General features: G+C 44.4%; 1 protein-coding gene across 1 annotated transcript in view; it reads right to left on the reverse strand.

Moving 5' to 3' along the window:
* Positions 1-715: 715 nt before the first annotated feature.
* Positions 716-26479, reverse strand: part of ILRUN (inflammation and lipid regulator with UBA-like and NBR1-like domains) — an 81407-nt gene continuing 55643 nt past the window's right edge. Inside the window, exons 2-5 of the mRNA XM_068109950.2 lie at positions 20188-20342; positions 19824-20021; positions 1777-2171; positions 716-1023 (exon numbers count right to left, since the gene is read on the reverse strand). Coding sequence (XP_067966051.1) covers positions 982-1023; positions 1777-2171; positions 19824-20021; positions 20188-20342 — 790 coding nt within the window. The 3' untranslated portion in view covers positions 716-981. The remainder of the gene's footprint in view (positions 1024-1776; positions 2172-19823; positions 20022-20187; positions 20343-26479) is intronic.

Below are 26479 nucleotides of genomic sequence, written 5' to 3' on the forward strand. Positions count from 1 at the left end.
GAAGGTGGATGGAGGTTATGATTTCACCCCTGTCTGTCTGTCTATGAACACGATATCTCAAAAAGTTGTGGACATATTCGGACGAAATCTGGCGGAGAGGTTGCGTATGTGACAAGAACTAGTCGATTCAACATTGATGAAGATTCGAATCCGGATCCGGCTCAGATAATTTTAAAGTGATTCTTCACCATCGAGAGATTAGGCTAAAACCAATACATAGCAGGATATCTCAAAAAGTTATGGACAGATTTGGACGGAACTTGGTGGACAAGTTGGGTGCGTGACAAGGACGAATCAATTCGATTTTGGTGAAGATCTGAACATGGATTCCGATACGAGAATTATTTAATTCTTAAATGATTCTTCATCATTGAGAGATGGCAAAAAGTGATATATAACATGATATAAAAAAATTTATGGACGAGTTATGACTAAACTTGGTGGACAAGTTGGTTAGGTGACAATAACTAGTCAATTAGATTTTGGTTCAGGTCCGAATCCAGATCCGGCCTCATCAGTGGGATACAAAACAAACTTCAGCGTGGTGGAGGTATAATTAATTAATTGGCTAAGTAACCCTTTCTATCAAATCCTACATGATCCCATCGCCCATTGTTGATGTCTATTGTCTATATTAGCAAGTAATTTTTTAAAGGCAGCATTTTGGTTGTTTTTTATACCAAGAGTGCCAATAAAACACAAAGAAGAGTTAATATAAAAACAACCTTTCCTGGTAAATTTATTTAAACCAGAAATAATCTGTGACAGTCTTTATACATGACGTTGGATTGACAAATGCAGAAATTTAAATCTGTTTGAAATAAAACATGCCATTTGAAAATTCCTCAAAAGCAGCCTCTTTTTTCATTGTGAAAAAGCCACAGCATCTGAGCACAAAGCAAATCCAATAAAAGGTCATCAACAGCGAACGCGTGAGGAGTTGTGTCAGCATGATGTGGCCATCTGCAAAGGTCTCGCCAATCAGTCCAGGCACTGCTCAATTCCATCTGGGTCAGAATTTGTCTGCAGCACAAGAGAATAGGAAGAAAAAGAAAAATAATCAACTCCCACCCCCCTCCATCCCAATTTTTTTTTTTTACTCAATGTTAAATTGTACCCTAACATACAAGCCAATCAATGCTTTTCACTCTGGGACCACAAACAAAATAGTCACTGTGATAGGGTTACCATTATTCAGTGCACAAATTTGCACCAATATTACGTGAAGTAAAGTTTTGCCAAAAATGAACATTTCTTACTCCCTCGTATTTCTGGATTCAATTAGGTACTACTTTCATCATCTTAGCAGCACTTGCCAGAACTGGAAAAAAAACAAGAAAAAAAACAGAAAAATTCAAAATGAGTCACCTGAACAATAAAAACGGCACAACTTCTGTTGACAATCAATCAATCAATCAATCAATCTCTCTCTCTCTCGCTCTCTCTCCAAAACCAGTTTAACTTCTTGCCAATTGTCATTTGCACTACTGCAAATACAACTTCAGCTGTGCAGATCAACTTTTTTTTTTTTTCATTTCAACGATTTACCGGCTCAACTACTTTTGATGGGAAAAAGAAAATCTGAAGAAAATGTCCCGATGATAGCCTTGAAAACTGGCCATATGACAAGGCAGGGCAAACCCATGATGGTTATTATTGGGTGATAAGCACATTCACCGGTGAAACGAGAATCCTGGAGGCATTTCCAAGCAAATTTCAAACAAGTAGAAGAGGAAGAGGGAAAGGAAAGCAAAAGGTATCAGTGAGGAAACTTACCAAATTACACTGTACAGAACCTGGCAAACTTAATGGGGGAGAAAGACTCGGGTTTTCTGTCTGCACCTTCGGCACGATAAGAGACGGTTCACTGGCGATAAGTTCATCACATTCGATCGTTTGACCATTTTTGCTTTCCTGTTCCCATGGCCTAGGGCCAAAAAAGGCAGTATGAGCTGGTAGGTTCTCCGTATGGAAGATTCTTTCTGGACTTCCGACATGAAACGGAGCACCATTTTCCACTGGTTCTTCCATCTTCTGAGGTGAGCCAAATGGGTTGTAGTCGGTTTTGGGTGTGGGGCTCAGAGAAGCCGGCTCGCACCCGAGGGATGACAGTTGCTGTGTGACACCCAGCAGTCCTCCAATTTCAACAGAGATGATCACCCAGATTACATCTGAAAAAAATAATAATAGTATTTTAAAGCAATATCAAGATAGAGAAAACTGCTTACAATGCAACAGACTTGCAACAAAAAGGACACCAATGGAAAACAATTTCCATACAGGAACAGGGTTTAATCAACTTAACAGCACAATAATGTATCCATTGGCAAAAGTTGGTATATAAATACAATTATCATTATTATTACCTCCGCCACCATAGGTGGTTGGAAGTTATACTTTCACCCTTTTCTGTCTGTCTGTCTGTGAGCATGATATCTCAAAGTTATGGATGGATTCAGACGAAACTTGGACAGGTTGGGTGTGTGAGGAGGAGGATTACACTTGGCGATAACTTTGTGATCGCAGATATCTAGTTTGACGACATGCTTCAGTTTTCCTACATCTTAAAATCATTGCACAGGTTCCTTAATTTTGCAGACATGGCAAATGAGAGTACAAAGCACAGCAAATCTTCTGTTCATAGTTTACACAGCAATGAGTCTTCACATTCAAATTGCACACAGAATGAAAGCAACTAATCTTAAAGTGGAGAGTTAATAGAACATGTTATCCCACAGTCTTGAGAAGAAAAAAAAAAGGACAATGAAGGGTCTTTTAAACTCTTGCTAATTCAATGCGTTTCCAAGCATGATCTATGATTTTGTCTGAATCTCAATATTCCCCAACACTGACAGAGCGAGCGGCAAATTCTATTGGTCGACATGAAAAATGGCGTAAATGTCCAAGTATGGCAAAACAGAAGTTTTTTGAAAGTGACAAGAAAGTGATTTGTATTCTATCACACTCATGTACAGTGTACACTAGCAGGAACACACGGAACATCCACGCAATGTAAAATGCGACTTCAGGTTTTTAACTTCCGCACCCTCCCCCTCACAACACCCCCCTGCCCCCCTCCCCGACCCCCAAGTCCTCAACCTCTGCCTTCCAACTCCATGGTGTCCTTTGCAAAGAGTATGCGAGCTTTTGCCTGCACAAAGGCCAGATTCCTGCCCTAACTACTTAGGTTGAACGTCAGGCCTAGGCAGCTGGTCATGAAAGACTTGCGCCACAAACATCTCCTCACAAGAATGTGGGAATAATGGTGGCCATTACAGAAAGAAGTAGTAGTTTTTTTCCATAGCTCGAAACATGATTACTTCAATACGATCACCCTTCAATACAACATCACACATGATGACAAACCTAGGAGGAGGGCCGAAGGTGGCACGCTGTGAGTCGCGTGTGTTCATGTGTGTGTTTGTGTGCGTGAGTGTTCCTATGTGTGCTGTACCTCGGGTCGCCTGGACAATCGGCACGTAGAGTACAAAAATCACATATACACTACCCTTGTACAAATCTATTGTCAGATTAGGCTTTGATGGTTAGGTAGAACTAACAGAGAAGTACGGTGTTTTGGGTCCGATTTACATAACCTGTGAGTTTCCCTGACGAGCAGTCTGCAGTGGACACTGAAGCAGTGAAATATGCCAACCTCCTCTCCCCATAAAAAAAACAACCCAATGTCGAACACCTCGATGAACTATGCTTCGTTTGGGGACAAAGTACAGTACATGATCAAAAGTATGCGGACACCCCTTCTAAAAAGTGTATTCAGCTATTTCAGCCACACCGATTGCTGACAGGCATGTTCAATCAAGCCCACAGCCAAGCAATCTCCATAGACAAACATTGGCAGTAGAATGGGGCATACTGAAGAGCTCAGTGACCTTCAACGTGGCACCGTCATTGGATGCCACCTTTCCAACAAGTCAGTTCATCAAATTTCTACCCTGCTAGAGCTGCCTCGGTCAACTGTAAGTGCTGATATTGTGAAGTGGAAACGTCTAGGAGCAACAACAGCTCAGCCGCAAAGTGGTAGGCCACACAAGCTCACAAAACAGGACTGCCGAGTGCTGAAGCTCGTAGCGCGTAAGAATAGTTTGTCCTCGGTTGCAACACTCACTGCCGAGTTCCAAACTGCCTCTGGAAGTAACGTCAGCACAACAACTATTCGTCGGGAGCTTCGTAAATGGGCTTCCATGGCTAAGCAGCCGCACACAAGGCTAAGATCACCATGCGCAATGCCAAGCGTCGGCTGGAGTGGTGTAAAGCTTTCCGCCATTGGACTCTGGAGCAGTGGAAACGTGTTCTCTGGAGTGATGAATCACGCTTCATCATCTGACAGTCCGACGGACAAATCTGGGTTTGACGGATGCCAGGAGAACGCAACTGCCTGAATGCATAGTGCCAACTGTAAAGATTGGTGGAAGAGGAATAATGGTCTGGGGCTGTTTTTCATGGTTCAGGCTAGGCCACTTCGTTGCAGTGAAGGGAAATCTTAACGCTACAGCATACAATGACATTCTAGACGATTGTGTGCTTCCAACTTTGAGGCAACAGTTTGGGGAAGGCGCTTTCCTGTTTCAGCATGACAATGCCCCCGTACACAAAGCGAGTTCCATACAGAAATGGAGTCGGGATCGCTATGAAAGAACTTGACTGGCCTACACAGAGCCCTGACCTCAACCACATCGAACACCTTTGGGATGAATTAGAATGTCGATAGCGAGCTAGGCCTAATCGCCCAACATCAGTGCCCGACCTCACTAATGCTCTTGTGGCTGAATGGAAGCAAATCCCCGAAGCAATGTTCCAACATCTCATGGAAAGCCTTCCCAGAAGAGTGGAGGCTGTTATAGCAGCAAAGTGGGTGGGGGGTGGGGGGAACCAACTCCATATTAATGCCCATGAATTTGGAATGATGTGTGATGTTTGGATGTCCACATACTTTTGGTCATGTGGTGTATATAGAGATACTGCAATGGCAAAATAATATGAAAAGTATACTGGAAGATGGAAGAATGTGTACATCGAGGAGTTGTTTGTGAAGGTCTGAAGGCTGAGAGTAGAGGGAGATAGGTGGCTTGGTTGTCTTAAGACAAAACTTAAAAACAAAATTATGACAAAAGACTCCTTGCATTGAATTTTGCTGGAAAATGCCCCACCGTGCCACACATCATATGGATGGAAATAATCCTTTTTTGCATCGCACCAATAGTTCATATTTGTGCTTGAATGTTCGGATTTGCGTTTACAATTTGATGTTTGAGAAAATAACAAATCAAACACAAGAAACTGATGGTCTATTTGAAAAGATCAATAAAAAACTTCGGTAGGTTTAATGCAAGTGTTGACAAACAGCACAGATGTAAAGATTTCTTCAAGCTTTGGTAAGAGGGAGCGGGTACACTTGTCAAGTAGTAGATTTGTTATTGCCTAAAGTTCAGTTATAGACGTTAGGCGTAATGTGTTATGATTTAAATGTTGTCTAGAAATGCTATTTTCATAAAGTAAATAAAGGGTTTTTGCTTCGTTTTAGTTTTGGATGAGGAAAGGCTTAAAATGAGGTCATGCTGAACAAACTGTATACGTGTGCTTTTTTCGAGGCTGGTCGTAAAACCACGCCCACATGCGCTTGTTTTAGCGTAATGCTAGTAGAATGACATGATCGTTAACCATATATATTTTGTTTTAATCTCAGCAACGCATGACTCTGTATAAACATGCTTTGGATTACTCATGTACACAAACCCATAAAATATATGGGTTTGTTTGGCTAAGCATACACTCTCCTCATTGTGAGTTACATTTCTGTTTTCTCGGAGCCCAGAGAAACATTTGGTCCAAATGATAAGGACGGGCTGACTCCCCCGAATGATAACGGTGGGAGGAACCTCTCCCAGTGTTGTTTGTTCCCTCGGAGATTTCCTGATAAAACGTGTCCCTATATAAATGGACTGGGAATCAATGTGTTTTCAGGAAGGCTTGACGTGGCATGAGACTGGCTCTTGCTATAGATGTCTTGGCCTCCTCCGGATCTGTATAAGTTGGTTATTAATAAAGCTGCGCCATTCCAGGCTATTGTGGACTTCTTTTGCAAACGAAGAGCTGATTCTTCACAGATGGTACCAGGAGTGGGGTGTCAACAGACGCGGAGGACGGGAAACGGAGCCCGATGGACAGGAGGAAGGCTGACCTGAGGCCGGCGCCGGCACGTTGATTTGATTAAAGGTGGGAGTTGTTTTATATCAGAGGGCTATTATTCCAAATTCGTACCTTCCTCCTTCGAGCGGGTTCAGTCTCCTTGTCTTCCGCGCTGTCTGCACTCGAACAGAAATTGTAAGTAGAGGCTCATTTAGGCCTCAGAATGACGTAGCTTTGTTAAAGCCAGGATAAACAAGTAAGGATAAACCAGTAAGGACTTAACAGTAAGCTTAAAGTTACAGTTAGCACCAGGAGGGGAAAATGAGGTCGGACAGCCATATAGGTTGAAACCGGGTGGCCAAGATTTTTCCAGGAAGGAACAGCCCAGAGACAAGATGGGGTATGCCATTGCATGCCAGGGAACGAAGGGCTGTGGCTAAACTTAGACGGCCAAAGGGACATGGCCAGGAAGGGTGAAATGCGTAGGTACCAGGTAGGTTTGACAAGAAGGTAGTGACAACTACGAGGTCAAGCCAGGAAGTTCTAGACAAGAGGTCCAGATAAAGCAGGCCAGGATCTGGTGGACAAGAGAAAATAAATAAGCTCACAGGAAATGGGCCAGGTGGCCACAGGGTGAGAAGGACAGGTTAGGTTTTGAAATATTGAAAATTGAAGCAGGAGCTGCATTGTAGGAATTTGAAGCTTCAGAGCCAAAGGAAGCAAGTTCAGGAAGCAAAGTTCAGGACAAAACAATTAAGGAGGTAGTTAAACAAGTAAATCAGCGAGTGATGCCGCTGGACCAGATACCAGACCAAGAACCCCCCACCCCCCCAAGACCTGAGCTCAGTCCCGGGGCTCTAGGCAACACCCCCCACCCCCCCCCAAGACCTGAGCTCAGCCCCGGGGCTCTAGGCAACACCCCAACACCCCACCCTGCCTTCCCTTTTTTTTCACCTCAACCCACCCCCCGTCTAACCAGTCCCAAAAATCCTTTTCCTTGAATGAGAGACGTAACATGAATGAGCAAAGATTGTTTGGGAGTGGCTGGAGAAAAGGCATGATTTGAGTCGATCTGAGTTTCGCGCGAAGGATGGGAGACTCACTCGTATATGAATGAGGAATGAATGTATATTGGGATGTTAATTGACGTGTGTGTCTGGCCAATGTGTTTGTCTGTGTGTCATGTGCAAAGCAGAGGGTTTCGGTGTGAAACTTTGTAAGCGATCTGCTCGACTTGGGGGAAATTCAGGCCGGGAATGTCCATTTTAACGTCTATCCGAGAGAACAGGCGAGGTCCTGAACTGAGTCCGGATTTTCATCTGTTTGGGAGTTGTTTGGGAAGCGAATTGATATAAATCGGGTCAGGAAAGCACCCGGAGTGCCCTTGTCGATCTACTGTTAATATGAAGCGGTTTCTTGGAGATGGTTGCAGAATTCGAATCAATATGTGTGTTTTACTTGAATTGAAGAGTTCATTCAATGGCAGATATTGTGGATTGTATGTGTGGGATGTATCGCTGAGGCAGCTCACCTTTGAAATTGGTGTCATATAGTGCATTTTGGGGTCGGGTGCGATGAGGTTGCTCAGAGTGCCGGCGATAACTCGCCCACTCTCAGAGGAAGTGTGTGCCCAAATGCATTGTGGGTCATTTCGACTTTGCTGGATGTCGGACGTTCACATGTCAGTATCTTGTCAGAATCTTCTTCTTCATGTCATGTCCTTCATCCTTCATCTTCTTGTCAGAATTAGACATGAGTCATGAGCCATGTCGGAATAGTGGCCGGCTGCGACATATATGCCAGGCAATGTCACAGGACGAATACGTTATTTAAGATGGATTTATAAGATGGATAGATGGATGGATTTATTTAAGATGGCTAAAATAAACGATTTCAAGACAGAGTAATTAATTTCCGGAGTCAAGTTCCAACAGGAAGTCTTGTTCATACAGTAAGGTACAGTGCGGAGTGGCGGCTGGAAGATGCATCGATGCATTTGTGTTGATCGATGCGGACACAGATTTAGTATGCTGGTAAGGTTGTTATTAAAACACATATGGGTCTGAGGGCAGATAATGTGGGACAAGCTGCCTCACGGGCGCTGCAGGGAGAGTATTTGGAAATTCAATAATTTGAGCAGAAATGTCACGTTTTCAACAGAACGCTGATCCGAGGAAGGAGGACGGTCGAGGTTTCAACTGTCGGTATGTGGTGTGGCTTGTGCCAAGGTGTGGACGCGAGGAGGTGCGTTGATGAAGCGTTGTGCGAACGAGGAAGGATGTGCGACGGGCATTGTGAAGCACGCCTCGTACGGAAGGTCCTTGGACGAAGTGTGACGGTTGTTGGATTCGTAGAAGCTAGCATTTTGCGATGTAGAGCCTCAATAAGGGTCATTTGTCTGTCTGGATGTGGTTCTTGCAGGGAATGACGCCGGACTTGTATTATTTGCGGAAAAATAAAACGCTGGTTACCCCAATTCGAAGTTTGACCTTTTAAAGTTTAGTTGACCTTTGTTCGAGATATGCAAGGGAAAGGTCAGAGGTAATTCACTAACCTTGGAAGAACGACAGGCGGAGTCAGTCTACAGGGTGTTGCTTTAACGACAGGATATATAGGACTTAAATCTGGAGAATATCGGGACATTATATTGTGGGTAAAACCAAAATCATGTACATAATTAGTGGACAGAGAATATCGAGTTTTTTGTTGTTGTGGAAGCGTCAGTCAGGTACAGTACGCTTGGAATTTAATTTAACCGGGTCGAGTACAGTGACGTGTTCGATCGAGCTGTGGGGATTTGAGATGGATTTGAGTCACGTTAAATGGAGGCAGGAGCTGTGAGTCACAAAATGTAAATGTAACACAGAGAGATGAACAGGACAACAATGGAGTTTATATGGACGGGTTTGGGGATGCAACTTCGTCCGGGGGTTTTGGTCCAGCCTGCAAGGAGTCCAGGGGCTTGTTTTAGGGCTGGGTCGCCAAAAATGGGATGCTGTGCCCATCTGGATGTAAAATTATCCATCAAGGACGGGGAATAATGTGCAGTGTGATTGGGTAAGAGGTAAAGGCCATAAAACACCAACCCCATGAGGAACGAAATAAATGGAGAGATGTTGGGATCACATGATGGTTGGGATTGAAGAACAACCTACTGGGATTTCAAACCTGTGTTTGGGTCTGGGGCAACTGGGTGATGGGCAACAGTGTATGAGTGAGTAATTATGATCTGTTTAAATGTAAGAGGCGGTGGAGAAGAAAGGGGTGATGAAAAGTTATCTGTTTAGTGTGAAGTAGGTTGGTTGCTTACTTGTCACAGTAAGATGAGAGTTGTGTTTTTAAGCTTGGTCTTTGAATGAATTGTTGCTTGGAATGTGTTGATTGGAAAAGTGATTTTTGATCGCTGATCCGATCTGGTTTTAAATTGTTTGATTTAATTTTGAATTGATTGGAGGTAATAAGGATTTGTGTTGATTTCCTGATTTGAGTTGATCTGGAAACAAAGACAGATGGGATTAATGTGTATATCAGGAACATTTTGGAAAAGAAATATGGATATATGACATTACTAAAATATAACCAAGCAATTGAGAGTTCTTGGGTTAATGGGATATAAATAAATGCATCTACAAGTTGATGGTTTATAAAAATTTAGGTCTGGATGATACTTAAACGATGAACAATGTTGGCAATATACAAAGAATGTGACTTGTTTTTTGGGGGGAAAACATGTGGTTTAAATTTGGTTGGCTAAGTTTTAAAGATGGAGATGTTTCGCAGAACTCTTATGATTATTTACATGAGTGGTGGACTATTCCATGGCGAAGCATTTTTCAGTTTTATGATTAAGGTTTAAGGTCTTTATGATCTGTTTAGTGTATTTTTCAAAGGAGAGGGTTTTGGTCAATGATGATGCCAAGATTCCGGATGTGGATACTGGGAAACCATCGATGTTGGGGGGAATGAAGATTAATTCAGATTTAGCGTAGTTAAGTTCGAGGAAGCTGATCTGAAGCTAGAATTTTATTTCAGTTAGGCAGTTTGTCAGGATAGAGTGGGTGGTGGTGGAGCACGATTTGGTGGAGATGAAAAAGCTGGATGTCATCGGTGAAGCAGTGGAATTGGAGACCATGGTGCATTGGCTATGGTGCATGACGGATTAAGTGACCAAGGGGGGATAGGTACAGGACGAAGAGGAGGGGGCCAAGAACTGAACCTTGGGGGACACCTTAAGGGGGAGTGAATTGTGGTGATTAAGCTGTTGTAGATGCTGTCAATTTTGCTTTGGATGAATGGTCCAGGAAGGAAGGAGGGTGCAGGTGGCACCAGGTGTGAGTGCACAGGTGTGCACCAACAGGTGTGTGGAGCAAGGTGGTGGTATCCAGGGAGCTGAGGAGTTTGTTCACGTTGTAAAGTTTGTTTATTTAGTTTGTTTATTGTAGAGAAGAGTGCTTTTGGGATTCCGGAGCCAGAGTGGATAATTTGAGAGTAGTAGGTGGTCCTTGTGGGGCTTGGGAGTGAACTGATTTGGGTTTAATAGGCACAAGCTGGTCTAAACAGGGTGAGGAGGATGGTGTGATTGATGATGTCAAAGGAGGCGTTGAGGTGAGGAGGATGAAAATGTTGAGGTTGCCGGCATCAGAGGAGAGAAAAGGTCACTGGTGATTTTGAGGAGAGCAGTTTCAGTACTGTGGCTGGAGCAGAATCCGGATTGGGATGTTTCATACAGGTTATTGGCAGAGTGGTGATGTTTGAGTTGAGTGGCCACAGCACGTTCCAAAACTTTTGACAGAAAGGGTAGATTGGAGATGGGTCTGAAGTTATTTAGGGTGTCAGGGTTTAGTCCAGGGTTTTTCCAAAATGGGGGTGAAGTTTCACGAGTTTTTGGGGAAATCGGTATGTGAAGCTGGATTAAGTTGGAACTGCTTGATGAGCCATGGAGATGGATTGGGTTTTGTTGTTGGTTGTCTGGGAGTTCGGTTGTTGCATTGCCAAAGGTTTCTGTGTGGTGGACACACTCGTTGGCTGTTGTCTTGTGTGACGTGGATGGAGATGTATGTGGCTGTGTGTGGCTGCCTGGAGGGGAAGGCGGCTACAGTGGTTGATATTGGTCGTGGGTTGTCCGGGGTGCTTCGATTTGCATAAAGGGCGAAGATTGGGATATTACATTATTTTGAGTAAGTATTGGCATGAGTAATTACAGAAGTAATTATGAGTTATTATGAGTAATTAGTGGTATGAGTATTAGTTATGAGTTCCAGGTGTTGAGCTAGTTATGCTAGTTATCCAGCTAGTTATGAGTAAGTGATTATTTTAGTAAAATTACATGTTTCGCTGTGTTGTTGATCTGGGGACAAGCTAGTTTGATGGGTACCCTGGGGTCTTCAGCGTGTCTATGTGTTTGTCTGGCTGTTACACTAGACTCTGGGATGTGTTTTCATGAGACGAATTTCAGAATTGATGACAATTCAGTGAGTATGGTGGACAACGTGAAGTGGCTGGTGTGAAGGAAGGGGTTGGGAAAGATGGACCCCCTTCACGAATACCCAGTAGGGTAGCTTAATTTCAGAAGGGGTTGGGAAAGATGGACCCCCTTCACGAATACCCAGTAGGGTAGCTTAATTTCAGACATAACAGTGAGAATCTATTGTGAGCGAATCACAGTGGGTGAGGAAAACATTGTGTGTGACCAGACACCAGAACTGACCAGAATTGAAATTGGAAGTAAACCAGGTTATTTCTATTATTTGTTTATTCGTGAAAATAAATAAATAATAGGGGGAGGTTAATGGAGGTTAATGGAGGTTAATGGTGGTTTGTTTGTATTAATCGAGGTTAATGGTGGTTTGTGTTTGTGTTAATGGAGGTTAAAGGTGGTTGGTTTGTGGTAATTCTAGTTGAAACTCTCGCTGAAGTAATTTTCGTTTATTTTTATTTTTTGATTCGATTTGAGAGTTGAGATGATTGATTTTTTATTAATTTTATAATTTTATTTTTATTGATGTTGGAAACAGGTAATGGGATGCTGAGAGAAGGATTGAATTTAATTTGAATTGGACTGGATTAAATGGGATTGAATTTAAAAAAAATTGAATATTGGATAAAATTGGATCCACTTGAAAAAAGTGGATTAGGAAATTGGAGACCTGTAGACCAGGCGCTCCCAGGAGACTTGTGGACCAGGTGTTCCACCAGAGGAAAAAGACCAGGTGTTCCTGGAGCACTTCACCTGCAAGAACGCCTTGGAACCAAGGTGGAAGGGACCAGTCCAGGTGTTGCTGACTACACCAACGGCAGTCTTTTGCGAGGGCAAGACTTCGTGGATCCACGCCACGCACTGTAAGTTGGCCATACAAGCACCAGACACCACACCCCCAGAACACAGTAAGGATGGGCCTAATCATAGGTACAATACTATTGATAGCGACAGCAGCTAGGGGAAATTCCGATTCCAATAGATGCGAAAACGAAACCCGACACCTCACCGTAACATGGGGACAAAGAGTATCACTACCATGTTTCGAACAGAAAGCCCTGCACACAAATTGGGTGAACATAAATTGGCTAGCACTGTCGGCAGGGCCTGGACGCGTTGGCATGGTACTACAAAAGCAACGAGAGTTCCGGGAAGACGGGCAAGCTAGCATTAAGACCTTGGCCCAACCAGGATACAAATGGGGAACCCCTGATTTTAAGCTACAAACACGCACACGCCTAGGGAAAGACATGACCATGCAGGTCCGGTGCAGCGTCTGGACCCCTGGCGCGGCCGGTGGCGAAAGGAACTACATACCATGCATCGAATACATACTCACACCGCAACCCCAGGATAAGGCCCCAAAGAGGGGGGAAAACACATATTGGAAAGTGGCCAGGGAAGTGGCAACAATTCAAAATAGGACACACTGCTGGTCGTGCATGCGCTTTCCCCAAGCAGGCACCACAGGAATACACATGATAGTGCTACCTCTGTCCCTCAATGACCTCTGCTCACAACCTATCGATTCCCCATGTTTAGTCACCACGCTGGAAAGAGAAGGGGTTGACAACGGCAAGAGTTGCAATCGACAATTTAATTATCGCCCGTCAATGATTGCCCATGTGGCCGAGAGGCCTGCCCCCGTCTGGGTCAAACCACAGAAAGGGAGGGTCTGCCTCCAGGGTTCCGGCCACTTGCGTATGGGAGAATCAGAATGCGCCTACACTCTCCCCGGGAAGCTGGGACAAGGGAGCTCGGGGATTACATTACGAATAGTACTGCAAGATAAACGCAACCACAACATAACGGCTATAACATTCTCTAGGGGGGTTAGTAGGATTAATGGGGTGGTAAAGGGACTCCAGTGCTTATCCACCCACCTGGTCCCACCCCATGGGACAATGTTTATATGCGGCGACAAGGCTTACCCCTATTTACCAAATAATTGGGGGGGCACATGTTATCTGGGTTCAGTCCTTCCTGACGTTGAGATACTGGATGAGCTAGACCCAAAGTCCTTGGACAGGCGTTATAAGAGGTCAGTCATGAACGAAGATGGAACCACTAAACTACACGGGAGCCTAGGGGAAAAGGTGTTTGGTTTCTTCTTCCCAGGAGCGGGCACAGTCATGGATAGTTTCCGGATAGATAAATTGGCTTTGGCCCTAGAAAAGGTGGCAAACGACACCGCTACGGCTCATGACATACTATTGGATCGATCGGATCGCGCGCGAAAATTCTTATACATTTAGCTGGCTCACTGACTGGTTCCAGGGATGGACGGGCACCATAGTGAAGTGGTTATTGACCGCACTGGCTGTGATAATCGGGGTAGTAATTTGGGGGGCACTAATGAAATCTCTAGTCCTCCTCTATATGAGAAAGTATTTTACAGGATGGAAAGTGAAGAAGCCGCCGACAACAACTATGGCTCTGACCACAGAGGCCGTCGACCTGAACGGGTCCTTCAACAAGGCAGTTGCGACCAGCGCTCCAGAAAATTGTATTGAATTTTGTGACGACTGTGATACTTGTGTGGATCCCATGTGGGAACTGGCTGCTGCCTGTAACGGTGTATGTGATGACTGTGATACTTGTGCTATAAACCCCTTGCGTGTACTGGCTAACGCTGCTTATGTATTACAAGCTGACAGCTGCACGCCCCCTTCCGACCCAACTATGGATCTGATTGCGACACTGGGTCTGGCGGTTGAGGGACCCGACGCGGATGTCCTAGACCCGCAAGCCGACCAGGCGCCCATGGGAGACTTTGACATAAAGGAAGTCCCTCTCTTTTCTTCAAATGTTTCGGATCTCTTTGATCCAAATGTTTCGGATCTCTTTGATCCACATGTTGCGGATCTCTTTGCTTCAAGTGATTCGGATTCGGATTTTTACGCTCTGTACCCTGACCAGGAAATTGAGACACAAGATACTGACGACATTTTGTATTCCCCAGAACAGCAACACGTGAGGGACCTCATGGGCATGACCGTTGATTAACTTCGAAGATCTGCAAGGACTGCGTCTGCAAAGGGTGGGGGGAGCCAGTTCCGCAGGGGAAGTGATGCACCCTCTGGCGGAGCAGAACCTCATCTGGACCAGACGTCTTCGTTGTGGATCCGAAACGTTAATGAACTTTCATGTTTTGAGCCCTCAGGCTCCGAGCACGCACCACACGACACGTTCGCCAAATGCACGGGCGAGGCGCTTTGGGCGCACGATATGCCCTTGGGAGATACCCGCATTACACAATTATTTTTTCAATACCCGCATTACACAATTATTTTTCAATAAAGCCCGATGTGGCACGTTGTCTCTTAAGATACTTTGTCTCGACGAGACAAGAGGAAGGAATGTCAAGTAGTAGATTTGTTATTGCCTAAAGTTCAGTTATAGACGTTAGGCGTAATGTGTTATGATTTAAATGTTGTCTAGAAATGCTATTTTCATAAAGTAAATAAAGGGTTTTTGCTTCGTTTTAGTTTTGGATGAGGAAAGGCTTAAAATGAGGTCATGCTGAACAAACTGTATACGTGTGCTTTTTTCGAGGCTGGTCGTAAAACCACGCCCACATGCGCTTGTTTTAGCGTAATGCTAGTAGAATGACATGATCGTTAACCATATATATTTTGTTTTAATCTCAGCAACGCATGACTCTGTATAAACATGCTTTGGATTACTCATGTACACAAACCCATAAAATATATGGGTTTGTTTGGCTAAGCATACACTCTCCTCATTGTGAGTTACATTTCTGTTTTCTCGGAGCCCAGAGAAACATTTGGTCCAAATGATAAGGACGGGCTGACTCCCCCGAATGATAACGGTGGGAGGAACCTCTCCCAGTGTTGTTTGTTCCCTCGGAGATTTCCTGATAAAACGTGTCCCTATATAAATGGACTGGGAATCAATGTGTTTTCAGGAAGGCTTGACGTGGCATGAGACTGGCTCTTGCTATAGATGTCTTGGCCTCCTCCGGATCTGTATAAGTTGGTTATTAATAAAGCTGCGCCATTCCAGGCTATTGTGGACTTCTTTTGCAAACGAAGAGCTGATTCTTCACACACTAGTCATACTAAAATACACAATTTGGTTTGTCTGTCTGTCTAACCGTGATACATTCGGTCTTTAGTTAACCAATCTCAACCAAACTCGACAGGAGGACTAAGAGTGACACAATGAAGGTTGTAGAGACTTAGTTTACCCCCTCCCCATGGGGTTTTTCCATCTTGAGTGAAATCAGTGTTAATATAACCAATTGTGGCATTTTTCCAAAGCCGCTTCTAATTACAAAAGTAACTAGAACTGTGAGCAGTGATGATAGGCTTCCAGACAAAATGGCCGCCATACCTCATGATTGATGTCATGATTTTCAATAAATGTTTGTCATGGGTAGTCGATCATATCTGTAAATTTTGGTTTGGATCAGTTAAGTGGTTCTGGAGATATAGATTTTCAATTTTTTCCTTTAATACAAGATGGCTGTGATACCATGCGTCTGATGATGGCATAGTTTGCAAAAAAAAATTCCTCATGTGTAGTCGATCATACTTGTGAATTTTCGGCTTGATCTGTTGAGTGGTTCTGGAGATAAGGATTTTCAAATACTTTTTCCTAAAATCCAAGATGGCCACCATACCACATGACTGATGATGTCATAGTTCAGAAATGTTTTCCTCATGGGAAGTTGATTAAACCTATGATATTTCGTATTGATCCATTCAGCAGTCCTGGAGAAAAATATGTTTAAAGGTTTTCCTTAAATCCAAGATGGCCACCATATCACGTGACTGATGATGTCATTGTTTATAAATATTTTTCCCACATCAGTAGTTGATCATACATATGACATTTTGCATTGATCGGTTAAGAAGGACTCCGGAAAAGATTATTTAATTTTTTGCTTAAATTCAAGATGGCGGTCAAAGCACATGACTGATGACGTCATCGTTTGCAAATGTTTTCCCCCATCGGAATATAAACGTGTTTCAAGTTTATTATAATAAATAAAAATAATATAATAATATATTAATTAAATAAATAAAAATAATATTATATAATTATATAATTTTTTTTTTTTTAAATAGTCATCGGTCACGTGGTTTGGCGGCCATATTCGATTTAAAAATAAAGCTTTAAAAACCTACTTCTCCGAAACCAGATAAGCGGTTTCGGAGAAGTCGATTAAAGCTTTATTTTTAAATCGAATATGGCCGCCAAACCACGTAACCGATGACTATTTTTTTTTTTTCCGCAAACTTTTATCCCCATGGCTAAGTGATCATATTTCTAAAATTTCGCATTGGTCCGTTAAGCGGTTCTGGAGAAGATGTTTAAAGTTTATGACGTCATAGGCAATGGCAGACAATGTGTCAAAATTTCAAAAACAAAATTCATGATGCACGAAGTTACATCGGTATCTATAATTATAAGTTAAAGTTTCGTAGAACGAGCTATTACGGTTTTCTCGGAATAGTATCCACAAAATGTGCGAGAATAATAATAATCCTTACAAGAACACTAGGCTTCCACTGGGAACCTCACTGGAAGCCTAATAACAACACTAATGATAATCGCATAATATTAATGATATCACAAAACAATATCAATACTAATAATATCGTCCGTCCCCGAGGTGGTTTTTCTCCTTGCAGAAGTGCCGTGTTAACTTGAAAAATAGCTCATCGTGGTGTTTCATGGAGGCACCCCTATTAGAAACCACAAACACGTGTGATTACCTTTTAAAAGTGTCACGACTGCTGTTAAACACTAAACTGAAAGGGAGAAAACAAGATGTTGTTGAGGCATTATACGAGCATTGATCTACAGTAATTTATATACCCTACAGAACGCCAGCCTGGCGTTGGCTTAGCGGTTAGGGTGCTGGCTTGGGATCCTAGGATCCTGGGTTTGAATCCCGGTCGATCGCTGAATTAACACCAGGGGGGTTGACTCAGCCTGTCATCCTTCAGAGGTCGGCAAATTGAGTACCAGCTTGCTGGGATGAATGATCACGGTGTGTACCCCGATTTAGAATAGGTACACCGTATCCCTGCGCATCGAAAGAGGCGACTAAAGGTTGGCGTCAGGAAGGGCATCCGGCCATAAAAACATTGCCTCAAACAGGGAACCATGATTGTCATGGGGCCTGCAAGGCTAACCCCCGCTCTAGCAGGGAAAATGGCCTTAAAACGATCATTCATTCATTTCACAGAAGATAATTCCATGATCCTTCCTGCTGCTCCTGTAGGAAGTGGGTGTACTAGTCATACTAAAATACGTAATTTGGTGTTCATGGATCTGCATGTCAGCATGTTTGGCCGATGCATTTGTTCGATACTTATACTTTCTCAACCAAACTTTTCAGGGGGACCAAGGGTTATAAGACAAAGGTTGTAGCTACTTGGTTTGCCACCATCTCCCAACTTTCACCCTCTTCGGGGTTGCGGAGGTAAGGTCGAGGGAAATGCTCTACGTAAATGTGCCATTCCTGGTGGTGGTGGAAGGGGACATTACAAGTTACGCTTCAGATGCCTTCGTCGTATCATGAATGAGTAAGAGGTCTTTGCCTTATTGTCTCACTTGCTGCGAAACCATCCAGGGGCCTTTTTATTGCCTTTTTCTACCTTGGGAAAACACCATGTTAAGGTGTACAGATAGCAGCTTGAGCGTCATTCCACATGATCATGGCGTTTTTCCAAGGACGCTTCCAATAACAACAACAGCAAAATGATAATATCAACAATAATAATTGAAAATTACTAATATTTTAATTTATTTATTTGACTGTAATTGAATTTCAATTGGATTGAATTGAATGGTCAGTGAAAGGAAAATTCCCATGTTTTTACATGGATAACAATAAATAAATAAATCCAATAATAAGAAGGCGAATAACAACATGACGTTGCCCCTGGCCGCTCCTGTGCAAAAGCTTGGACCTATAGGATGATGCAATCAACTGACATCCCATAATAAATACATTTTCTCCAGGCTTAGGGACCATTTACTCATTATGTATGCACCAAAGGGGATCCCAAATATGATAAATAAAATTGACAAAAGGAAGAGCAGGGAAATGATAACAAAAAAAGAAGTAGGGTAAGGGACATGTCATGAGTGGGAATAAAAGGGAAGGAAGTTGGAGGAAGAAAGCAAGAGCAAGGAGAAGGCAAGAGAGATTCATAAGGGTAAGGAGTCAAAAATTGCACCTGTAGGCATATGTAATAAATATATATGGCTCTTTAGTTACATGTGATGCCTTTGCAAAAGAGCGAGTGTGTACGCAGACCCACCTATGGCCCCAAAAAGGGCTCTTAGAACAACATGCATGTCAATAAATGCAGAGAGACGTACTGTACTATCGGTTGCTAACCTGCCCTCCCCACACTCAAATGTCTGCCTAAATCCTCAAATTTGTAGCAAATCTACACATTGATGGTTAAACCCGTTTTATGATTGCAAATCAGGAAAAAGTCGTTTGGTATAACAGCCAGGAATGTTTTTTGGAGAGAGGAAGTTGTGACGATAAAGAAACAAATGCGATGAGGATCATGATGCACAACTGGGCACCACCGTTAGTGCACCCAAGGAAGTGGTGAGCACCTCCCCCCCGCCCCCCACACCCCATGAGCAAGCCACTCCATTAGTGCACCCGAGGAAGTGGTGAGTTTCCCCCCCCCTCCCTCCCGAGCAAGCCACCCCATTAGTGCACCCGAGTAAGTGGTGAGCCCCCCCCCCCCCTCCCGAGCAAGCCACCCCATTAGTGCACCCGAGTAAGTGGTGAGCCCCCCCCCCCCCCTCCCGAGCAAGCCACCCCATTAGTGCACCGAGTAAGTGGTGAGCCCCCCCCCTCCCGAGCAAGCCACCCCATTAGTGCACCCGAGGAAGTGGTGAGCCCCCCCCTCCCGAGCAAGCCACCACATTAGTGCACCCGAGGAAGTGGTGAGCCCCTCTATCCATCAAACAACTGCCCCCCCCCCCCCCAACCCCTGCCGTTTAACCCCCTATCCATATTTGAACTTCCTCAAGGCCAACAATGGACATCTAATAAACCTCTTCTTCCAACCTTCCTTCCTTGTCTGCCTATCCAGGAGAAAGGAAAAGTGCAAGGGAATGTGTCTTCCTTTAATTATCAATGCTCGTCCACAGCAACAGAAAACAAAAATGACCCCAAAAACTGGCCATGCCTTACCTCCAAAGTAAAGACCATTCGCAGTACACATTCGCCATTGGCCCTGATAAATACTTGGTGGGCCAGGGCTCAGCATCTCCACACTCACATCGGTCATTTGCTGGGGCTCTAAAGGCCGGACAGGAACTGTCCCCACATGTCCAAACTGATGCCCGTTCACAAACTTGAGCACCACCCCCACAGGCCAATCTTCCGTCCCTGCAGACAAGCATCCCGAGGAGCAACAATGAAATGCTCGATTCAGAGAGCAAAGGAGTTCCAGCAAAAAACATGGCAGTCAGGTCGAAGACGATAAAACCAAGAAGAAAAAAAAGAGTAGATTAAACAATTACCAATGGTGTTTACACCAATGGTGTAAACTAACCTGTGTTTTGTATTCGCCACGTCTTGGTAAAATGTGTATTCGGTGGCACAGACTCTCCTTCTCCAATCGTCACATCTTTAACAAAGGACATACAAGGTGCAACGATGTTCGGAGTCTCAAAATCATAGTAGGCTCCGATGGCTGCTTGCAAGTTCCTGCAGGGAAACATAGTCAAAAATAATGTTGAGCACGCTCTACTCAAATCAAATTGCCCACACATTAATCTTTTTTTTTTCATAGCAAAAATTTCCTTAAGCTGACAGTGAAAAACATCTAAAAAAAAATAATATTCACTGCCTGTGTTCTAGGTTATGTTTTCACCACTGTCTATCTGTCTGTCTGTGAACAGGATAACTCAAAATGTTGTGGACCGATTTGGACGAAACTCTGTGGACAGGTTTGGTGTGTTTCAATTTTAATGAAGACCCAGACCTGGATCTGATCATTTTAAAGTGAATCTTCACAATCGAGGGCTAAAAACGAAATATAAAACACGATGTTCCAAAAACGTCATGGACGGATTCGAACGGAACTCGATGTACAGGTAGAGTGTGTGACAAGGACGAATTGGTGAAGCTAGGGTCAAGAAAGAGAGGGCAGAGACGATAAGGAGTGGCCCATGGGGACAAATCAGTGCTTTGACTATGGCCGCACTGCCTGACAAATCCGGGCAGCAAGTAAGAGCGAGGAAGATTTGGCCCCTGACTTGAATTGGGGGTGGAGGGGAGTGTAGGGGTAAAACCAGTGTGCAGAAGCATCCCATTAGTTGTACTTATTAGTCCCCTACACGGAGGAGACTAGAGGTTTGCTTCTTGTCCGTCCGTCCGTCTGTCTGTCCATCCATCCATCCATCCTGCCTGTGGATTCCTGCACTTTTTTCCATATCCATTAACATATTCAACTGAAACTTGGTACAAGGCTTTATTATGATAAATTACAGAAGAAGTTTGAGTTTCGGGGCATTTCATCAATTTTTCAGTTATGCCCTTTTAGCTTGAAACAACAACATTCATTGGGACAGGTAAGGGACATGTATTGCAAAGTAATTGCCCCTCTTCTTCATGTTTAAGGGAAGGGTGTCCTTGTTTCAAACCAAAACTGGGCCAAATTTTATAAGTAAGAGGAGAAGAACAAAATGGGAAAATAAAATGTGGCATTTCATTCAAGAAAATAAAAGTACCTCATTAGTTCATCACATCCTACATTTTATACAAACAAAAGGAAGATCTCCAGCTATTTGTCATGAATATATATATACTGTATATATATATATATATATATATATATATATATATATATATATATATATATATTGTTACGGATCCGGGGGACGGCACTCCCGTTAGCAAGGGGGGTTTAATCCCCTTGTCTTGTTAAGCTGGCCATCCGACCGGTCCTGGGGGTATGACGTCACGCCCGGTCAGCGCTGAATATGGTAGTAGGCCGATTCATCCTATGACCTAAGTACCAGCGCCTTCCGGTACGCAAGGAAATACTCCCGCCCGGGCCGCAGCGTAATTGATGGATTGCGCCGAGCAAAGCGAGCCGCGACGCGGGCCGTTAACAAAAGACTAAACCCGATTGTAAGCGGTTCGGCCGAAATCGTGCCACAGGTAATCAATGGGGAAATCAATAAAGCGATCAGACGAGAAAGAAACCAGAGAATAAGAAGGAACTGGGATTTATTAATTACGATACAAAACCAAAGAAACCAAAGGAGCAACAAAAGCAATATACAGAAGAAGAAGAAGACACAACGCAAATCCTTAGACACTCTTACTTATACCCAGGGACAAGACAAACAGAACAAACTAACGTACACTAATGGGGTTTCCAGGCAGGAATGGCGGGAAGGATGAGAAGGGCAGACGGTCCACGGGACTGGTGGGCAGGGAGGTTCGGGAATCGCGGCACGCCGTTGGTGGCCCACGTGCACGCCCTCGCTCTTTGTTCAGCAAGAACCCGGTCGTCAGCACGTCTCTCTCCAGCGCTCCTTTCTCATGCGTCTCCAACACTCATCTCTCTCCAGCCCATCTCGTGCTCCCTTCGACACTCTTGCACCTCCTCCCGCGTCTCTGGTGGGGGGCCTCGCGCCAAGGGTTTTATATCCACGCCCTTGGAACCCTCTCGAACCTATCAGACGTTTCTTGCCATGCCCTTGGAACCCTCTCGAACTCTCTAGATGTTTCTTGCCATGCCCTATCAAGCCATGCCCACCGAGCCCTGGTTGGTCGTTAAGGGCTCTCTGACTCCACCTTTGATGACGAGGTGGTGCCACGCCCATGCTCTGGCGGCTCCTCCCCCCTTCTCGGCCTCGTGCGTAATGGAGTTTGGCGCCAGGCAGTGAATGCTGCTGGGCGAGTAGAGGCGGTGTGATGCCCATGAAAACAGCCCAACTGTTACTGGCACCTTGCAGAGAGGAGATGATTGGGGAACTGAGAGGGACCTATCTTATTTAATTGATGCAACGTAGAGTCAACTATTGGAAACACAGCCTTACCAGGAACACATAATAATGATATAACTAAAGAGAGGTCCTAAAGTGTCCTAACATGTTGTACATGGACTAACTAAGGTGCAATCTTTAAATAACAGCCAATTAAGGGGACATGTACACAGGGGTCATTTATAAGGGAATTTACGACTAAATTTACATGTGAAGGTTCTAAAAACCGTAATATATATACAGTGAAACCTTGACTTACGAGTGCACCAACTTACGAGTTTTCCGAGATACGAGCCGTCGCTCGGGCGGTTTATTGCTTTGAGATGCGAGCCGAGATCTGAGTTACGAGCTTACGCCACCCACCACCAGGTGGGTTCCGGTCACGTGGTTATCTTGCCGTGCAAGCATCTCTGCCGTATATCGCTGCTGCTTTGTTTTCGCATTTTGGTTATTTTGGAGCTTACGCCACCCGCCACCAGGTGGGTTCCGGTCACGTGGTTATCTTGCCGTGCAAGCATCTCTGCCGTATATCGCTGCTGCTTTGTTTTCGCATTTTGGTTATTTTGGAGCTTACGCCACCCGCCACCAGGTGGGTTCCGGTCACGTGGTTATCTTGCCGTGCAAGCATCTCTGCCGTATATCGCTGCTGCTTTGTTTTCGCATTTTGGTTATTTTGGAAAATTTCTTAGTTTTAACCATGGGTCCTAAGAAATTGAGTGCCAAGGGCAGTCCTGAGAAGAAGAAGAGGATGATGTGCTTGGATATAAAACACGCAATCGTCGAAAAACATGAGCGAGGTGTGCGTGTTGTCGACTTGGCGAGGCAGTACGATCGTAGCAGTACGATCGAAACATTTTGAAAGGGAGGAAGAAACAAACCTCGTTGGACAGGTTTTTATTGAAACGCCCTGCAAGTGAAAGCGAGGAAAGTGTGGCGAAAAAGGCAAAAGTCATCTCCTCCACCTCCGCCAGCATCTTCGTCTTATCTTCAAGGTAAATACACTTAATAAAACCAGTTTATTTCTTTACATTGTGGCGGACACGGAAGCTCACTGGCGTGGTGACATCATTCCGCGCACCAAGTGGGCGGGGGCCATGCCGAGGGGTAGGCGTGGCCTCAGGATATACACCGGGCGCGCAGCCCGGAGCGCGCCAGTGTTACAGTGAGCTCTTGAATAAAGACTCTTACAAATTACCGCGTTGTCCGCTTCCTCCTTGTTTACAAGCAGCGCGCGTAACGCCGCTTATTATGTACAGTATATACGAGGTCGTGCTTGTTTATACATTATTTGTTATTTATAAAGTACATTTTTCTTATTTAAAAACACGTAACAAAAAAAATTGGTGTGGTTTTTTGAGGGCTGGAATGGATTAATAGCATTTCAATGCATTTTAATGGGGAAATTTAATTTGAGAAACGAGCAAATTGAGTTACGAGCTCGATCACAGAACGAATTAAACTCGTAAGTCAAGGTTTCACTGTATATATATATATATACTGAAACGCAAAAGAAACTTACCACCTTTGAAACCTTTAAATATCAACAATAACACTGCGTGTAGTAAATGTGTGAACTTATTTGTGGACAATAGTGTCCTCACTGTCAGACAAAACGGTCACGGATGGTCACTTGAACCTTCAATGGTCACTTCATAGCACAGCTGTTGAACAGCCGTTTTGACTGTCAGTGATTAGCCAAGGGGTACGGGATGATTTTAATGAGCTGCACGTGATGTCTTGATATTGGCTTTAAAAAGGCCAGTGCAAAATGGGCATTTCAATCAACATGCCACGATTGTCAAGGGATCAACGGCAGCGTGCCCTGGGTGCAAAATAAACTTACCACTTGTTTGAAATGTAATAAAATTGTAACAGTTCAAAATAACACAAACCAACAATTGCTAATTGAAACATTGGCATTTTATTGATGACATGTCAAGTTTTTGACCAAGATACACCATCTCATCAGTTTGTTCTACAGTACAGAACAGAACAGGGTGCAATGTCAGTCCCCTTTCAATAGCATGTGTGGCCACCATTGTTTTGGATACAGGCAGTGCATCGTCGGCGTATACTGCCTACCAGTCTTTGGATGGATTGCTGCTGGATTCTGTCCCACTCAGTCCTCAATGTCTGAAGCAGCTCTGCCCGTGTCCTGGCCCTGCCAACTATGCGTCTCCCAAGCTCATCTCACAGGTGCTCTATGGGATTCAGGCCAGGGGAGAGCGCAGGCCACTGCATGGTGTTGATGTTCTCGCCTTGGAGAAATGCAGTGGTAAAGCGAGCAGCATGGGGACGAGCGTTGTCATGCTGAAAGGTTCTCAGTTCTGGGTGGTCTAGCAGGAATTGGCAGCAGATGAGGTCGCAGGATGTTATCCACATACCGCTGGGCGTTATGATTCCCATCCACAACCACCAGTGGCGTCCTGTACCGGCCTGATATGGCTGCCCACACCATCACACTTGGGCCACCCCACCTGTTGGCTTGACGCACGCAGCAATCGGCATATCGCTCGCCAGTTCTTCTCCAGACACGCTCACACCCATCAGGACTGTCCACACAGAACCTTGACTCATCGCTGAAAGCGACCTCGTTCCACTGTGCCAAGGTCCACCGCTGATGCTGCTGGCACCATCTCTGTCGGTTGCAGCGATGGGTAGCCGTCATCACGGGGCCTCTGTATGGTCTTCTGGCAGTCAGACCATAGTCATGCAGTCGTCTTCGTGCAGTATCATTGGAGATCCGTGAGTTTGCATGCCCCGGAGTTTCTGCCGCAGTGCGGGATGCTGGACGGAATCGATCCCGCAGGTGACTTCGGACCATCTGCCTGTCCTGCCTTGCAGTGGTGACTCTTGGCCTCCCTGATCGAGGTCTGTCATCTGCAGAGTTGTGGAGGGTGTCTCTGTCCACCAGGGCCGATATCGTCTGGTGTGAACAGCCAAGGCGACGTGCCACCTCACGGTAGCTCAGTCCGCCTTGCAGCATGCCCAGGGCATGCTGCCGTTGATCCCTTGACAATCGTGGCATGTTGATTGAAATGCCCATTTTCCACTGGCCTTTTTAAAGCCAATATCAAGACATCACGGGCAGCTCATTAAAATCATCCCGTACCCCTTGGCTAATCACTGACAGTCAAAACGGCTGTTCAACAGCTGTGCTATGAAGTGACCATTGAAGGTTCAAGTGACCATCCATGACCGTTTTGTCTGACAGTGAGGACACTATTGTCCACAAATAAGTTCACACATTTACTACACGCAGTGTTATTGTTGATATTTAAAGGTTTCAAAGGTGGTAAGTTTCTTTTGCGTTTCAGTATATATATATATATGTATATATATATATATATATATATATATATATATATATATATATATATATATATATATATATATACATATATATATATATATATATATATATACAGTGGAACCTTGACTTACGAGTGCCCCAACTTACGAGTTTTTCGAGATACGAGCCGTCGCTCGGGCGGTTTATTGCTTTGAGATGCGAGCCGAGATCCGAGTTACGAGCTTTCGCCACCCGGTCACGTGGTTATCTTGCCGTTCAAGTACAGTATCTCTGTCGTATAGCGCTGCATTTTTGTTTTCGCATGTTGGTTATTTTGAGTTTTGCCGCCAGGTGGGTTCCGGTCACGTGGTTATCTTGCCGTGCACGTACAGTATCTCTGTCGTATAGCGCTGCATTTTTGTTTTCGCATGTTGGTTATTTTGAGTTTTGCCGCCAGGTGGGTTCCAGTCACGTGGTTATCTTGCCGTGCACGTACAGTATCTCTGTCGTATAGCGCTGCATTTTTGTTTTCGCATGTTGGTTATTTTGGAAAA

Source organism: Myxine glutinosa, chromosome 3 (assembly GCF_964187855.1).
Source record: "Myxine glutinosa chromosome 3, kmMyxGlut1.1, whole genome shotgun sequence".
NCBI classification, from domain to species: Eukaryota; Metazoa; Chordata; class Myxini; order Myxiniformes; family Myxinidae; genus Myxine; species Myxine glutinosa.